Source organism: Cyanistes caeruleus, chromosome 1, assembly GCF_971803275.1.
Source record: "Cyanistes caeruleus chromosome 1, bCyaCae1.hap1.1, whole genome shotgun sequence".
In the NCBI taxonomy this organism is placed as follows: Eukaryota; Metazoa; Chordata; class Aves; order Passeriformes; family Paridae; genus Cyanistes; species Cyanistes caeruleus.
In genome coordinates, this window is record NC_141701.1 from 111555019 (window position 1) to 111573734 (window position 18716).

The 18716-nt window shown below is 38.2% G+C and overlaps 1 protein-coding gene across 1 annotated transcript in view; it reads right to left on the bottom strand.

Annotated features, from left to right (window-relative positions):
- Positions 1-2004: 2004 nt before the first annotated feature.
- Positions 2005-18716, bottom strand: part of STT3B (STT3 oligosaccharyltransferase complex catalytic subunit B) — a 51815-nt gene continuing 35103 nt past the window's right edge. Inside the window, exons 6-16 of the mRNA XM_086850570.1 lie at positions 18490-18588; positions 16857-17003; positions 14873-14921; positions 13225-13379; positions 11372-11583; positions 11094-11281; positions 10419-10590; positions 7908-8081; positions 6850-6963; positions 5643-5855; positions 2005-3665 (exon numbers count right to left, since the gene is read on the bottom strand). Coding sequence (XP_086706696.1) covers positions 3585-3665; positions 5643-5855; positions 6850-6963; positions 7908-8081; positions 10419-10590; positions 11094-11281; positions 11372-11583; positions 13225-13379; positions 14873-14921; positions 16857-17003; positions 18490-18588 — 1604 coding nt within the window. The 3' untranslated portion in view covers positions 2005-3584. The remainder of the gene's footprint in view (positions 3666-5642; positions 5856-6849; positions 6964-7907; positions 8082-10418; positions 10591-11093; positions 11282-11371; positions 11584-13224; positions 13380-14872; positions 14922-16856; positions 17004-18489; positions 18589-18716) is intronic.

The following is an 18716-nucleotide window of genomic DNA, read 5'->3' on the forward strand; positions in this document are numbered from 1 at the left end:
GGGTTTTTCCACCCTGCTTATTCTCCCAGACACTCTGGAGGTAAGTTTTTTGTTTAAATTGGATAGCTCAACCCAGGGAAAATGGGGCTGGGCAGCAATAACAGCTTTAGGAAAGGCTGGGAAACATTTGCTTCATTTTGGCAAGTAAAAAGGAAATAGGTAAAGGTGCTTGCTTCTGAAAATCCTATTTCACTTAATGTTTAACATCAACAGAAATTCCTGATTAGAACCTCTTAAAACACAAAACTCCGCATTATTGCAGCATTGGACACTTGGATGAGGAGTAAAAATGCTCTTAGAGGAATCACACAGATGGTGGTGAGCATTTTTCAAGTGTTAGGTAATGCCCTTCTGGTTTTCTTTAAACATTCCTCCACTGTGCTGGAAACAATCTTGCTGGAACACTTTGTTTTTACGCAAAACAGAAAAAGCCACTGCCTGTAAACAGGGCAGGAGGCACTACCCAGTCCTGTTCCTTGCCTTCCATGGCATCGCTTCACGGCCTCGTCTTTGAGCAGTTTATCCACTTGGGTTAAAGATGTGAGGGCGTTTTAGTCACAGCCAGATAAGATATTTTTTCAGTTTCTACTCATGATGAGACTGGTGTGTACCAAGGGCTCTGTCAAAGCATTCAGCTGCTTTTTTTAAGAGTGAATCTATCAAGATAATTAATGACTTTTCTCCTTGTTACGAAATTACTTGTGCAAGTCAAAATATTTCTTCTGTGATTACCAACAGCAGTGTCTGCCTCACTGCTCGCACCAGTAACGATTGAGAGATACAGAACCCATGCAGTACTGAGTTCTAGTCACTTGCAGCTTTAGTTCCTTAGTAACTGCTGGCCTGAGCCTGGCTCATGTGTCTTTTGTTTGGTTTGGTTTTATTGGGGTTTTTTTTGGTTTGAGGGTTTGTTTTTTTTTTTATACAGTTTTTTGGCAATTATGTTTCAAAATTTGACTTAGTTGAACAAAAGGAAAAAGGATGGCTGGAGCCAAGGAAATAAACTAGTCTGGGAGGTGTGTGTGATGAAGAGGGAAGATGCTGATAAGTCTTCGCTGGTAGAAGGGCTGTTCAGTTCTCCCAAAAAGGAGGCAGGAGTTATTTAGCTGTTTGATTCCAGGATCCAGCTATAAACCTACACGGTATGCAGATTCCTGAGGAACCAAGGAAGGTGAGACAATGCCAGTTCTTCTTAATGTAATGTTGCTTTTTCTAAGTGGATGCCTCAATGACTCTGAGATTTTTATTCCATTTTAACTGCAGAACATTGGCAGAGTCCTTGAAGTCATGTTAGATTTAAGAAAAAAACAAAGCTCAGGTAAGTAGTAGGTAACTTTAGGCCCAGGATGGCTGGGATCCCTGCAGTTGGCTTATTTTTTGTTTCACATGCCTCAGATTCACTTGTTTCTGGTGTTAAAGTGAACACCATCACCTAAGGCTTAAGACAGTCTGTCCAACTGTAAAAGTGCCTGAAGAGGGGAGGGCAACCTTATATTTTCTCTTTTAATAAAACAAAGCTGAGTTACTGCCAAGCCACAGACTGACTGGGAGCCTCTGTCCTGCTGCCTTTTCAGGTGTTCTTCCAAATGTTAGACCCCTTATTTCTTATCCATAAGCAGGTTGCAGATTGGCTTGGAAGCAACATGGCACTAGAAATCCTGCATCACATAATCAATTAGCCCTTCTGTTGGTGGGTGAGAAGCTGTAGCAGCTTGAGGAGCTCCAGATGCTGGAAGGAGTTGCTGCAATGTGTGGTTGCTGCAATGTGAGTGGTGGAAGGCAGCTCTTCCCTGGAAATACGACAGCCACCTTCATTTCATCACAGCAGAAGCCCTAGATTTGGCTTAGTTTAAGCTGGAGGGATTTTAAGAATATGCTGTGCCTTCACTACAGCAGCTTGGTGAAGTCAGAAGATTTGCAATAGAGAATTGCAATGTCAATTAATGACTAGGACTGCAAGCAACATGTTTTCAAGTTGATCACAACAAAACTGACACAAGAGCCTTAACACAAAACTTGAATTAACTTTATTTTCCCCTACAGTTGACAACTGGTCTGCATTGAGCTTTAAAGCAACAAAATAAAATGAAATCTCCAAACGACAGGGGCCAGAAATCCAGATTTAATTACCTTTGTGAAAATGTTGCAGCTGTAGTATTGGTCTGTATAAACCACTGGAGTCAAAAATGAGTTCATAAATCAAAAAAATATTCTACACCTTGGGAAAGAAGTCAGCAGTAACATTCTCACAGAACACTGTAAATTTACATTTTCTTCATGAAAGGTACATACTATTCTGCATTTTACATCAAGTTATTGATGCAAGTTTTGTTTCTATAAAAAGTTACAACCTGTGGCAGGAAAACAAACTGCAAAAAAACCCTTTCATTTTAATTAAATGAAAAACTTCAAGTCTGTATAAAGTTTCCTTACAGCTGGAAAGTGAACACGTTCAGTCTCCATTTATATTTTAGTGCATTTAATCTGACAGTTTTCACCACTTAAAAAAAACCAAACCAAAACCAGTATAAAAGACAGACAAAGCAAATAGCACTAGAGCAGGAATTTCTTCAATTGATTTAAGCACTCTAAATAAAAATGCAGAGAAACAGATTTACAGGAACACTTCCACCCTCGCCAGAAAGGCAGTGAGGGCTGAAAAGGTTTGCAAATCTTCTACCTCTGATAGCCATAGAAAAGGGGTTTTGTATACCTGTCAACCTTCTTTTCCCCAATAACCAGGCTATATACTTGCTTTACCAATGTAAACATTCACCTAAAATAGTTTAATTTCTGTTCTTAAGCACTAGCAGCTCCATGGTGCTCAGTTGTATGTTGTTACAGCATTCATTACTGTCGTTTCAGATCTTTCAGGAGGTTTACAAATTTAGCCCTTGTATCTACAGTGTGCAAGATTTGCCTTGTCTACCTTGTGAAATGACAGTGTAAGGCAGCAATACTGCAATCCCGTGTTGAACAAAAGCAGCTTGTCCAATTAATCTGTCCTGTCACCTCTTGTGAAAACTGCAGCTTTGCTTCTTACACTCCAGCTCAAAACCAGCCTGCAGCAAGAGTGAAAGGACATTGAAAGGAACCACTGAAAAAAAATCATGGGAGTAACTTGTTTTGAAAGTTGAATTTGAGAGAGCTCTGCCACCTCTTTCTTGTTGAAAAAGAGTCATTTTCAGATGTCACCATTCCAGTTTTCATACTGCTGCTATTCAGCTGAACAGTGTTCTCCAGAAAAGATTGACAAGTAATGCATGTGCCAAGGGACCAAATTACAGGGTTCTTTGGTAAAGTCAGTCCAAATTTTCAACAGATTTGAAGGATAATATGTACCAATAAAAAAAATGCTGCTAGACTTGGATAGCAGCTCTGTCTTGCTTCACATTACAAATCTAAAACAGCTGTTCTCAATAAGCCAATATTTTTAATCAGACATTGCCTGAAAATTTTGTACAATAATCTGGACCAATGATGGTTCTGTACCCTCATGTTGCTGTGAAACATGATTTGAGCTAAAGGCAAAGACTGGTTATCTCAAGGACAACTGCTTCGTATTAGCAATCAGAACAGTGTGTTTAAACTGTCTTCCTGTTGGGTCTCTTGCCTTTCTTTAAAATTAGTTTATTCTTAATGTAGCCACGCTTCCTTTTGGAGGTCTAAAAAGAAAAACAGAATAACAGGTATTAGTTAATGATTTAGTTTTGACCGCGGTTTAACGATGTGCATTCAGTGCCTGAGCTTTAGATTGATTTTTAAAGAGCTTAAATGCTAAACCCTCAAGTTGACATTATCCAGTTATTATTTTCAATGTTGGGATTGTTAATTCCTACCCAACAGTTGCTTTTGCCCAGGATGTGCTTTTGTAACCCTATCTACCAGATCTGTAAAATTTTTCTCAAAGCATGTGCTGAGGCAGAATTAATAATTAACCAACGTGATAAAACTCTAATATGCCCAAAGAGCAGAACTGGTTTAAGTGTTAGTTTTGTTTGGAAACACCTTAGTGCAAAGGATGCAATATTTGATTCTCTTAAAAGTTAGGTAGACGTATTTGCTCAAACCAGCATGTTATAAAAGGAAAAAAACTGAAGAATCCCATTTTAGTCTTCTAAACTCTGCTGTTGGCCTGTAGGTGCTTAGTTAGCACTTCCTGCAGATTCCTTTATCAGCATGTTTTAGATTTTTTTTTTTTTAAGGTAGTAATGGGGGGGAATATTAGTCTTGGTCATAGGTAAAATTAACTTCAAATTTGTGTACATAATTTGTGGCAGGTAGAATTGTACATTCCACACACCTGCCAGGAGGCAGCTCCCACCCTTGCTGCACTTTGCTGTGCTTACCAGCAGGGTCTATCATTATTTTAAAAAACTGCATTTAGTCAACAGGACGCCAACAACATGATTATAATAAAGTGAGATAGATACAAACTAATATGTAATATTCAGACACATATTGTATCTCTGAACTTGAGCAATGTCATTCCTAACATGATAGGAGATGGGCTGAATTTGCAGTAGGGAAGTAACTGCTGAAAATCTTTGGCTGCTAAGGAGCCCTGGGAATGTATGTATTTAAGAAATCCTAGTTTGGACACCTGCCCCATGCTCTCCACTGGTTCTCTGATTTCTTATTGGAAAGTAGAGCCTGTTTGCACTGCAGCACTTGGTGATGCGCCAGAAACTGCATCAGCTTCTAGACAGAGAATCTACACATCCAAGGCTCAAATGGGGTCAGTGCACCTATCATAGATAAATACAGCCTTGCTTGTTACTTAAGAGCAAAAGTTACAGTGTTAAGTGTATGACAGGCACAATAAAGCTTATCAGTTGAAGATAAGTCTAGCTTCAGTGGCAACTCCCAAATGCCTTATTTTATATACTTCCCATCAAATCACAGAAATAAGCATCTTTACATTTAACATTCTCTACTTGCAGAGAATGTTCTTTACTTGTATTTCCATGACACAAAGTAAGTCTACTGCCTATACTAGTTTGTTAGACAGGATTCTGGAGTTCCTTTTGCAACATCTATTTGAATATAGTAAACAGATGTTGTGTAGGAGGGGCTGCTAACAGTCTCCCCAACTCCCCTGGGAAGAGGTCTTTCTTAACAGGCTGAAGGAGGGCAGCACAACAAACACTTTAAAACCGTGAAGATGGCTTCAAGCAGTAAGCAGACAGACACTAAAGTTCCATCAACAAAAGTTTCATATTTAATTTATTTAATACAAAATTGCCATTTGTAAACTTCTAGGCATCACTACTTTCAAACAAAGTCAGAAAGCAACTTCCACATTTACTTAGTGAGCCATAGTTACTGAAACATGAATTGATGTACTTTAGAGATTATACTTCCAGTTACATGAAGACTTAAGAGTTGTAACAGCCAGTGACACACTCTATGTCCAGTTAGCATTCTGCCTAAAAAAAATCTAGCCTTGTGTCTTCACATGCTTTTAAGTTAAGCAGACAGTAAATTAACAATTATTACCAGCAGGCAGGTCTGAGGTTGGACACTAACATGAACAGTATCCATAACATTCTGGCTAGTGGAAATATATAATTCACCAGCTATGTGATTGACTGTTAAAAATAAACTCCTGACCCCTTTCAGTTACTTCACTGGGAACCCACCTTCTTTGACAAATACTTCTGTTTCGGTACAATGTTGGTTACTCTAGGTTTATGATCCAGTGTCTCTCTGTTGTCTAGTTGTTTGACCTTGTATATTCTAACAAGCCAATGCTCTGAGGTAAAGGCTTCCTCCAGATGTTTAAATTTAATGTCTTTGTTGCCTATCTCCGCATTGCGTGTACGGTCGAATCCTGGGGGTGTCCGAAAATCCAGCTATAAAAATTAAAGTTGCATGTTAGTTTGAGACAAAACCCAGAACACCAATCACTGCAAACTGTGAAACTTCATACTATAAGGCAATGCCTTCTACTGGCCCAAGTCAAAGGGTAACACTTCTCTTGCATTGGTTACTACACCACAGAAAACCTTTGAGATCCTAAGGGACAAATTCATTCTTATTCCTACAGCTGTCACAGGAGACAGTACTTAATGTCTCAGCAAAACTACCCTGTCTGCATTCAGAGATGAAACAACTCAAAGAACAGTCTGAGGTGCAGCAGCCTGTGGTGGTTTTTCAGCAGAGCTTTGTCCTGCTGCCTATACTGCAACAATTTGCACTGCCAAGGTTTTCCATCCGATCCAGAAGTAGTTCACAATTCTCAGTTAAATTTGGCCCCACTGTGTTACAAGTGAAATCCACTGAAAAAGAGACTCTTGTGCTAATACATCAGAAGGAAGGGCCCCTGGTGAGGGCAACAAAGGAAAAAAAGGCAAAAGCCAAGCAGGTTTAGCTCCATCCATGAGTTTGGTACTCCCAAAGGAGAGTGACAACTGCTGCCCGTACTATACAGTGTAGTAAGTGTTGTTTTATACGCTGATGTGACTTGGATGGAAATCACATAGTTTCTGACAGACATTAAACAGTCAATTGTTCCACTGGTGTGTTGCTATTACAACAAACAAATCTAAAGCACTCTGCAATATCACACTGGATGCTTTAGTGAGCACACAGCACAGTGCAATCAAGACACTCATCTGGGGCAATGTGAAGGACACCAAAAAATGAAGTACAAGTGTGGGTTAACAGCAGAAATGCTTTTTGCTAAAGGTTATAAACAGCAGACCATGACTGGATGTGTTTCAATTTGTAAAGCTCACTCTCACTGCAGATTCTGTTACTACAAGCAATGCTTAATTTAAAAGATAGAAAATACAACAAAATGGTGTTTGTTTTCTCACATTTCAGTTAAGAAGTTGTAGCACTAACCTGCATCTCTCCAAATCTGTAATAGGACATTTTATACATGAGGCAGTTCAGCAAAGTTGGAGAGCCTGCCTTGTCTACCCGGAATTCTCCCTGAGGGGTAAAGTAATCACTTTCCTTTTAAAAGAAAAGAAAAGACAAAGAATCAATGCAAACTAAAATCTTAAGGTACTTTCTCATTCCTCCCCCCCCAAAGACCCCTAAGAATCTCAACTGGCTAGTACAGTTTCAAAGCTGATTTAAGGTAACCTTAAAATGAAAGAGATGGTGCTCATTAAAGGTGAAATAGTTGCAAATTACCTGCTTGTAAATGAGACCCCAATGGACCAGTTTTCCTGAATCTGTACTTCTGTGCTGTTAAAAGTTTTGTCACATCACTCTAAGTGGTTCTGGAAAAGTTACCTCAAACTTTAAAATTTAGTTGGGCCTCTATTCTTTAGAATGGTGACAAACACTGTATTGTTAATACACGAGATCTGCAGGGTCACTATAAACCTCCTCCATGTTTAAACAATAAAAATTCTGCCATTTTCATCTCAAGTACAAGATTGAAAGTGTGCACATGGGCTACTCCCTTAAGCCTGTGCTCAATATCTAGGAGTTTTTGTTAGGCTTAAGAAAATATTACTACAGACTTCTGCAATCTCAGAGGTGTTTGAACAGCTTAAACTCTACATGAGTCAATATTAACACTTTCACTCATCTCCTGCTATTACAGAGTTTGAAGAAATTTGTAGTATTTAAACAGTCTGAACGCTCCTACTTTTTTCAAGCATGTGATGATGCACAGAGAGACATACAGACAAGAATTACAGAAAAAAAATCCTACTTTTAGTTTCATGCAAAAACGTGAAAAGCTTTTGAGGCTTTCAGAATCAAAAGCATTGAAAGAAACTGGGCTACAAGCCACTGCACTCCTACTGATCTAGAAAAACAACCCCAGCACATGTTTCACATAAAATAACAATAGAGTAGTAATCTCCCTCCAGTGTAGTGACCACTCCCAGACAAGTGATAATATAAAGTTTTTTTAAAAACCAAAAAGTAGAGATTCCACTTACCCGTATATCTTTGGGATGTTCCCCCTCTGCTATTCTCACCATCCACAAGAACTTATTAATATCATCACCAGAGTAGCCAATCACACCACCAAAAATAATCAAAACATAATCCACATCCAGGCTTCTCATGATCTCGTATGCTGCAGACTCATTTGATGACATTGCCTTTCCCACCTGTATCATTGCAAAAACACCTTAAATTTTTGAACAGCTGCCTATTGAACAGCACCACAGATCAATACAGCCAGACCAATGCCCTGGAATCCTGTGCCATGTGCTCTAGGGATATCCTGCTTGATCAGGTGTGACCCACTGTGTTCCCTTCCAGCCTGTGGTTCTGTGATTCTCTAATACCTACTTGTCAACCAAAGCCAACATTTTCATTCTAGATAAAGAAAACTTGTTGTGAATATTTAGAAACTCAAAAGCCTAACCTAAACTATTTTCTCCTCTGTAAGAGGAATGCTGCCTTTTGAAAGGAGCATTTTGAATATGAAATGTAGCAACAAGGGTTTTCCTTTTGGGACACCTACATATTTTTCAAGTCATAACTTTATTACCAAAAGCTTAAGTGTTGCAGAAAATACCTAATTAAAATTTATTTTCAAAGCTTTAGACACTGCCCAACGTGTAAAAATTATTTGCAATGTGATTTCTTTTTTTTCCTAAAGCTCTGTCCTTCATTAATGAAGCAGCCAGTGTGCATTTCACTAAGTAGCATACAGGCACCCTCAACACTGAATTCAAGGTATATCTACACAGAGAAAATGTCAGAATAAAACTTCTCAGAGCTGTATCCATCACCTCTTGTATCCTGGTCACTTCCCACACTTAAAAGAATTTGGTCAGCAACTGGCATACAATTCAGCAGTTTTGTTTGCTCTTGAAGCTCTTGTACATAAGGCATAGTAAGGTATTGCTGTAGTCTAAGGGAGTAACTGCAATATACATAATATTGCATCTGACATGGTGACATTCAGCTAAGAATGTAATTGGAGAACACTAAGCTTAAGCAGCAAGCTGTCGAAAGACCAAGAACCTCAGCTTCTTGGCCATTACCCTAATTAATGTGAGGTTATTTGCCAGATTTCCATCTCTGTGCAGGAGAAAATCATCTGGACACATCTCCAGGCTATGCCTCATTTACAGCACAAGTGCAGGTATTGGCCACAACACACATTTACTGCTTGGGTCCGCCTTTATGGTGTCTTCATTCCAAAATGTAACTTGACAATGCAGCAGTCGTACTCGAGAGAATTCTTTATTGAAAACCATTATTGCTAGTTGCTGCAAAGTGTGTGGTTACTGTCCTTAGGCAACACAGAAGACTTCCAAGTCTCTATTCACAAGATGCATCTTTTGTCTTGGTAGAAACTGTGAGTTTGGATGCAGTATGTGCATTTCCACCTCTTGTAGCAGAGGGAGGCACACAGAGATATCAGAGCTGAGTGTCCATTGAAACACACCAATGCTGTCAGGTCCATAACCAAATTACAAGCTCCTCAGAGTATGTGGCAATGCATGTTGACTGTCATTAGACTGATACACCATCAGCACAATTTCCCAAGCTTCCTTCTAGCTGAATGTGAGTTTCCTGCCTTTTTAAAAGTGTGGATGTGCGATCCCTCTTCCCCCAATACACATTTTTTTGGGGGACTCTGCTCAAAGCACAGCTTCATTAATTTGTTGGCTTTGTACACTGCTTTTTGGCAGATCTGGTCCAACAGCTGTGCTCTGTATACTGACACAAGACGGAAAGAACACAAAAAACTATCCTGATTTCTTGAGCCCTTCCCCCATTCTGCCCTTGTAGCAAAACATTCTGGGAAGAAATGTGATTGATGATGAGTCATTGCGCAGCACAAGTTGCCCGATGCGGTGCCCTGTAACTGCAGGCAATGCTTACACCCTGCCTTAAGCACATGTACAAAGCTTAAACTTATCCTTCAGAAGTGAAAGCAATTAAAGGTGCAGACATTTTGTCTATCTGCAAATTTGAGAAGAGAGAATTGCATTCAGTCTGCTACACTTGCACAGCTAGTCATAAACAATCACTTCCTGTGAGTTCCCTGATGCCTGAAAATTTGTCAAGTCATGTGGTTAGTTTTCAAATGCCATTCAAAAATCCACTCAGCAGTGACACTGCTGAAATGCGAAGATCCTTATTTTGATAGGCCAGTAATGCAGAGGTACCAGCTGTTACAGCAATAATCCCAAGGGGAATGGTTACCTTAGGTTTTGTCTATCCTCCCCCAAAGAAAAGAAGAGAAACTTAAGTGGAAGTGAAGTTTTGGAAGCTTCAAGTAAACAAAATGAAAACTCTGAACCAAAATTGATCCCTGTACTTGAGTTTTAACAAATGAAAAAAGTATGCTCCTTCCATGTTTGTGTTTCTCCCTCTATGCAATCTCTCCTTAATATCAATCACCCTAAGAGATGTCTGCAACTTCATACTGCACTGCAGTGTAAACATTTTGGTGTTCCTGCTCCACAGCAAACTGCCAGCCTTACCAAGGCAATGTGGCTGTTGTTCCAAGTGTTGTTATCAACCAGGGTTGTCCGGTTGGCCATTCCTGCTATCTGATAGCCATAATCCCACCACGACATCACTCTGGCATGCTCGTCTGTGTTCTGTCTGAGCCAGTAATAGGCTTCTCTGAAGTCATCCAGGATGTTCCGAGTGCTGGAAAACAGTTCATTTTATTTACACCTGTACAAAAACTACCAACAAATTAACTGCACCACGGTAAGTCTGGGTTTACAAATAATTGTGAATCTGGGTTTTCTTATGAGTTCAGCTACCTTTGAGGGACTTTGTCACCAGCAGTTGTAAGTTTGAACTCTGACAGCTGAATGTCAAGAAGCTGAACCGCTTTTGAAGACATGACTAAATGCATTTCCAGTCAAATATATATTCTTAAACAAGTTTTCCCAGTTGACTCCAAGCCTTTTTTTTTAACCATTACTTTTATTGGCTTTAGGTAGGATTATTTTTATATATTTCATTAAATATTTCAGAAAATGTTGTATTTTTTTGAAAATTAGAGTATGAATAATTTTTTATTCTGGTCACAATTCCTTTATATAATAAGGAATTATTTAAAGAAGGTAAAGCAAATTACTAATGCATTGGCAGTTAAAAAGGCATTTGTCCTTCAATCACTTCAGACTGTAGACCTTACTTACCCATCATGGTTATAGGAGGCGAGAACCACGCTGGGGCTGGAGTATGCATTGCTGGTTACCCAGGTACAGTGAACAGCAAACATCATCAACAACATCAGCATCAGCATAGTCACAATGTTTTTGATATTGGGACCCAGCCCTTCTTCTGTTTTTTCCTGCTCAGACACATGTTTCCTCACTTTGCCTGCCTAAACAAACACAAATGTATCTGTTATGGCAACTTCTATCATCCTTGAGATTGGAACCCAAGTTTTTTAACTCTTGCTTTCTCCCCTCACCTTATCATACAGGTTGCCAGGATTCCTTTTGTCATCCTCATCACTGCTGTCTTCTATTGGTGGATTTTCCCTCTTCATATCATCACCCAAATAACGCTCAAAGACATTGGAGAAAGCAATTGCTGACAGCATACAGACCACTGGAGTCAAAGTGAGCATCAGGCGAACCATCACTCCAGCAAAGTAAACAGCACTGATTGCATACAGAGCAACTGCAAGGAAACACATCTAATGGTGACACTTAGAAAATAATAGTTACTCTGACTGCACACGTACATGCACTCCATAAAACTGCTTCTGAAAGTGGGTTGAGCATCTGTGTGTATAAAGGCTTGAGTGTGCATCTTGCATTTCATTGCTTTTCAATTTACAGACATACGGCTGAATTAATGCTTATCCCTTTGAAGCCTCAAACCCTTCCTGAAATTCATTTTGACAACTGTTAACAATAACACAACCCCATTTTCAATATTCATTAGTAATGGGTCAAAAGATATATTATTAGTGAAATTTAATGTTACACATCAACAATACTACTGGAATTACAGGTAACTTCATTTGATTAAAAAAGTCAGCTCTAGACCAAACAAGTCATTAGAACTGAAAAAGCAAAAGGAAGTGTTACAATTTCATGTAAATATTAAATTCTGATTTCAGTTAGAGGTACCTGTGGACAAATTGGGGGCTTGTCTACATTATAATTCTGTACAGATAAATAACATGATATTGTGAGCCCTATTCCTGACTAGTATTACCTCCACTTTGTCTTCCACAAAATATAAACCAAGATTTTCAGAATACTACAAAACATTAAGAACACATTTATTGGAAAGGAAAAAAAACCCCAATCAATCCTGTATACACTAAGTGGGAATATCCAATAGTGGTTTCCTTGTGGTAGACTCCTTGTCTGCTACAGTTTAACAATATCCTCTTGTGAAAGATTTGCCACAGAGATCAAGGGACACTGATCTATCATATTACATCATGTAAGTATTTCCTACACTGTGGTGAGGGAGTATGGCTCTGCACCCTCACTCATACGTCTCTTTATGCTGTGTTAAATGGAAGGAGCAGCCTTCAGTCGGAGGCTGAAAGCAAGCTGCCCAGCACTGGTCTTGACACTCATTCACTGTAAGGCACACAGCACAGACTACCTCAGAGTAAACATTCCTACTGCCCATACACAGTAGCCAAAGAGGCAGCTAAATTAGCCTGGAGCCTCCTGTCCCTGTAAAAGTCCAAGACTTGAGTGATCTTCACTCCCCCATATGGGTTACAACTGTTTACAAGCCTCATTCAAAATCAGAAGCTGGTTTTCACAATACAGCTTTGCACAAAAAAATAAGTTGTCACTGGCATAGGGAGACCCCGTACTTCCATTTTGGCTTGTGCCTTATCTAGCATTTGTTCCAAAGCAAGAGATTGTGTTCACCAAAATAGCAGAAAACCTGGGAAGCAAAGGTATTTTGAATCATTTGGGATGGGATGAGTGCCAGACACCCAGAGTAGAGGGACCCTGCCTTTGCACTGAGCTGTTTTCCTGGCTGACTTGTACTGTGGAACCGTATCCTGCTAGAACATGCAACTCCAGCTGCAGAACTGAACACAACAAATGACTGCATCCCACCTCCTGGGACTACACTCCATCACCATTTCAGCAACCTCTGCACTTCTATAGACTGTTTTAAAGACTGCTGGGTGCAGGAAACTCTTAATAATCACCTTTAAATACATCACTTTTAAACCATATTTTAGAAGAAGCCACATATCAGCTTTGAGCAAATAAAACCAAAGCAAAATCAAGTTGAAGGCAATATTTTTCAAAATAATTTAAAAATATTTTCTCTTACCAAAGACTCTTTCATCATTGATGTTTTTGATACAGAACCACAGCCCTGCTGGGAAAGTACACACGAGAATATGCAGATCAAAAAAGAAGGAAACCCATGTTGTAGGCTGATGCTCAGACACAGAGGCAATGATCGGGATGTGAATTTTCGCATACCTTTTTTAAAAAAAATTCAGTTCAAATTATTTTGAAAAGATAAAATTATTAAAACTTGTAAACATTAGGAATTCTGAAATTCATCTCAAAGGAACATTTCAATTTTAAATGGCAAATGCCCTAATCAGCAGAAATCTCATAAAACTCTTATACCAAAGAAGTCCCCAGACCTTACTGTATCTAAGAAACATTTGGTGTACAGTTTTATTTAAAACAATAATTATTTCCATACTAATTAAGACAATGAAAATTATGGATGCTTCATTTGTTCACGGTTAAATATGAAGCCAAATTCACCAAAATGAAAACACACAGCTATGGAAGCACCTTAACTTAGTAAAGAAAGTTACAGTATTAAATACCAGATCAGTTACTGATGCACACACATTCTTTCAGATGCTGAAAAAAATCAGGCCTTGTCTACACTTGCAAACACACGTCATCTAAACAACATGTCAAACACTCAGTGCAGACAAGGACAAAAATGTGCTCTATATTACAGACAACTATACATATGGACCTAATCTAGGGTGCTACCATGATTGAATGGTGAGGTATCAAGCATATGTCCTTTTCTTCACTGAGATCTAGTTCTCATTCAAAACTGTGTTCTGTGTTTTAACACAATATGTTTTTCTAATGTAGACAAGCCCTCAAAAGTTTGATGCTTTGTGTATATCTATATCTATTTCTATATATATACAGACAGGCAAAGAACAACATCTATATATTCCTCAAGTAAATCTCAGGCTTCTTTACATGACATCTGTTCTACTACATTTATTATAGAGCTGAGACAGAATCCTGTATGAGCTGGATTTTGGAGCCTGAAAAAAAAAGTCTGAACTGCACAAATTTTGAAGTTTTTCTGTCCTTGCTTCAAATCTTAAAAAAAAAGATCTACCAACTGAATTTCACTTTTAAGTATTTTCACTTTCCATTTAATTTCTTTTCTCTGGGCTGACTAAAGAATCCAACATAGTATTTTCAAAGGTTAACTAAAAAGAAGATTAACAAGATTTTTACCTGTGAAAACAGGTATTAATAGAACAATTGTTCGAAGTAGACATCTGTATATACAAAATAGATGCATGAACGTAATACAGAGGCAACATGCAAGATCATATGTGCAACATTTTTGTGATTTTGTGCAATGTTGCACAGTGAAAATAGTCAAGGCTCTTAGTAATTTTTAAATGTGTACTGAAGTGCTGGAAGAGCTTTCAGTTATTTTATGCTGACATACACACTACAGTTTCATATAGAAAAAAATATATCATTACATATGCAAAGACTTGCAAAGAAGCAAGAAATTTCATAGACGAATTAGTGAAATGGTTGTAAAGATCATGAAACAACTACTACAAATGCTCTCTTTAGAGAACTGATTCTCCTTAACTAAAATACTAAATGGATTTGGGGATGAGGAGAGTAAATGATTATTAGTTTTCAGTAAAATGCTACTGATATCTAAATCTTATGCCCTTACTTACCCAGTGTCCCACAATGAATAAAATCTGCCACTCCAAGGAGCAATATAACCTGAAAAAGAGAAGGAGGAAGAAAAACCTTTTTGCTGCCTAGGTTTTTAAACGCAATAATTTTTCTACTCCCTCGAGTTTTAACACAAACCCAAAGAAATTTTCATTGAACTTGTAATATATGTGAACCATACCTACTGCATTAGGCAGGCCATAAAATCTACCAACCATGAAGCAAGCTGGTTTTAGAACACACTTACAGGATCACATTGTACTTGTTAAGTACAATCTGAGTATCAAACCACGCACAGTTCCAAAAGTCAAAGCAATGCAATACTAAATATTTCTCAAATAATATGACAGATAGCAAACTATACTCTGTGAAGGAATATGAGAAAACATAATTGATAAGAAAGTATTTCATTTTTCTGAAATGTCAGAGCAGGAAACTGGGAACAATATAGCCAGAACACAAACACTACATGAAACGCTGGTTTCCTCTTATTTCTCTCTGGGTGAATCTACTTGTGGCATGGTATATAAAAGCTGCTATTAGACATGCTGATAAGCTTTACAAATTATTTTATAAAACAAAGCTTTTAGGTAAGTCAAATATGATAAGATGAAAAGAAACGGTGTAATTCTAAATGAAATATATAAATTATTATTAGAAGTTATTAGGTGATTTTAAAATTTTTATTTCCACTTTCTTTGCAACTGTTTCAGCTCCTCCTGAAGTCAGATACAGACAAGGAGAAATAAGGGAAGGTTAAATCCTTTCATTATTACCCAAGTTTTGTGCACAACTCAGTAAGTCTTCCCTCTATCTTACATTCCAAACTAGTATAATCTGATTGAAGGGTTTAGTTTAGTATCTAAATATTTAGATACATTTAAATATTGTGGTTAATGTTCTAATTTGAGACATATTTTTCTCTTCTGTCTTCAGCTGAAAACACTGCTCCCAATCCACTGCACGCTCATGAAGAAGGAGCTGTCAGCAGAAAGGGAACTACTGGCTGTGATTTTCTCTGGATGTAGACAGCCTTCACCTGAGGGTGCTGGAAGAGTTGGCCAACATGAGAGCGAAGCACCATCTTCACCTGGGTGATAAGGGTGCCTGGTGCCTGGCTACTGCTGCACCTCTAGGCAAGTGGGAAGTTATATGTGGGAATCTACAGGGCAGTAACCTGAGCTGCTGAAATGACCATGGAACACAGCCTCCTGAAATACATTGATAAATGTTTCCCTCATTGCTCATTTATAGCTGAGGAAGAATGGACAGGACAAATGGACCATTTGACTGGTTAAAAACTGGCTGTCCTGATAAGCTCGAGGTAGTACACAGTGGATCAGGGTCCAGATGGTGGCTCACAGAAAGTAAAAATATCCCAGAGGCCAAAAGGAACAGTGCTGAATTGAAAAGAGTAGCTGACATGCCTTGTGTCAGGCAGGACTTCAGTCCAAAATCTGAAGCTCATTTTTCCAGACGCTGCACCTAGGATAAAGGGTCCAGATGTGGGCACCCTCTTCTGCCAGAGGATTATTAAGGAAATCGAGAGATCAGAGTGCTGTGAAGTGGACAGGAACCCGGATCGCACAGCATGTCGGAAGCTGAGGGAACAAGGCCTGTTCCAGCTGATGAAGCAGGGATACTGATCACTGAATTTCAGAAGATGAAATCAACGCTTCCCAAGAACTGCAACAGAATACGTATTTGGCTGCCTGCTGAGATTAGAAGCCAATTTTTGTTTTGATATGCCAGTCTGAAAACTTTGCTAAGTTATGCATGGAAAAGCAAATCAAACCACCATGTTTTTAAAAGACTTTGAAACAGAGATGCTAAGAATTCTTTTGGAATAATGCTATCCTAAGTAACAAAAATAAAACTGCTATTAAATAGTCCAAAATGTTGAAACAACTACTTTAGGCTAAACCAAATGTTGATCATCTGGCTTACAAGCTGTAAAGGTAAATGAGTTTCACATTTATTTACCTGTGTATGTCAAATAGATGACACTCAGGAATACAGTACCAGCAGCTAGTGAGACACCCAAGAAGAACAATGTCTGAAATTCTTGCTTTGTTAATCTGTCTCTCAGATACTGCAAAAATGCATAAGCCTGCAGGAGTGCAAAGACACCTATGGAAAGAGGAAAGTACTTGTTTAAATGCTCAAAAGCAGTACAGCTGTTAAAAAAACCAGTATATTTGCCTATATTTGAATTGGAAAAATAAACATAAGGTACACCCTAACATCTGGAAAGTAGTAAGACATCACCTTCTTGTACTGACAAACAACCTTTAATACGTAACAGGGATGACACTTTCTTGCAAAAACGGGAACTTCCAATGAGATAAAATATTCTAAAGGACAGAATCACCTGAAAACCAGATTGCATTGATTATGGCAAGAATACAGGTTAACATACCTAGCTGGATGTGGTAAAAACTTAAGAGACCGACTTCAGGCAACACACAATGCTAACACATTAGCAATACATGCAAACTAAGCTACTGAATAAAACAGGAGAAATTAATGAAAGAAGAAACTAAACCAAGTAAGTATTAAGTCAACTGAACACCTGATACCCTTAAAAAGGCTGGTCAGAGTTGAACATTAAACCCAGAACTTGGATATGGTATTTCAGTTATTTTTCATTTCACGGTATATAATCAGATCAATTCATTGATGAATTCTTTCAAAAGTGAAAATCCAATGCTGGCTGGCAGAGGACTAATATAAAACAAAAGTGCATCATCTTTCTTCAAATTAACAAAGAATTTGAAGTACATAATGAAATTCACTAGTTCTGAACTCCTAGAGAAAGACAGAAATTCTATTCACTAAATAAATGTAATATTCTTCAGAATCCAAATATGGCTTGCTAATTTTTTTATTTTTCCATCATATTCCGATTGTTGCAAATCTCCATTTTGAAAGTATTTTTGTGTTAAATTTTAGTGATGGTCTCATCACTGTCCCAATACATTTTGGTAAGTGACTGAATGTAAGAAAAAAACCTGTGGAATCTATAACAAACTGATTTATATCAAACAGTGCATGCAGTTAAACTCAATGTTAGCAGAGGTTATTGCTGTCAAGAGATGAAGATGTCTGTTTGCCAATAACTACTGAAAAATCAACTTAAAGAAATCAAGAAAACCCAAACAAGATTGAAATCAGTTATTTAAAAATCACCCTCCTGATTAGTAATTTAAATAATTTGTATTTAGCCTGCTTTGAAAAATTTCAGAAGACTATAAACTCTAAAACCAAATCATTCAGAAAAAAACTGTTACAAATAAGGAATGTTTCAACTGTACAATGTGTAAAGGCAACATTGTATTGCAAACCAGCAGAGATTATCAATGTGTGAAGTGCTTGTCAGAATGCTAATTAATCCAGTCTTGTGGAAGCATTTTACCTCCCTTAGCTCACACGAAAAGAAGATAATGTGTCAACTGGAAAGAAAACTTCCCAACAGACACTAAAAATTGTACCTCTTCCTTTAACAATTTGCTTTGTTAGCCTGTGTTTTTTTCTACTACAAGGTAACAAAGCTGCAAGTGTTTGAGGTTTTCCTGTGATAAGCAGGCTGTTGGATGCAGACGTTTCATTTTCTTACCTGCAGCTGCCATGTGTTCACTTGTTCTAATTGGCTGAAATCCCACAAAAGGTATCTGCATCGATAATATTAACCCCACAATGTAGAAAGTGCTATATGCTAGAAGACAAAAATATTAGGAGAGGGGAAGAGAAAGATGGGAACAAAATTAATACACATTTGAAAACGCTTTGGCTCCATCTTCAAAGAGAAGTCCATCTTCTTCCCTGACTTCACTGACAGCAAAA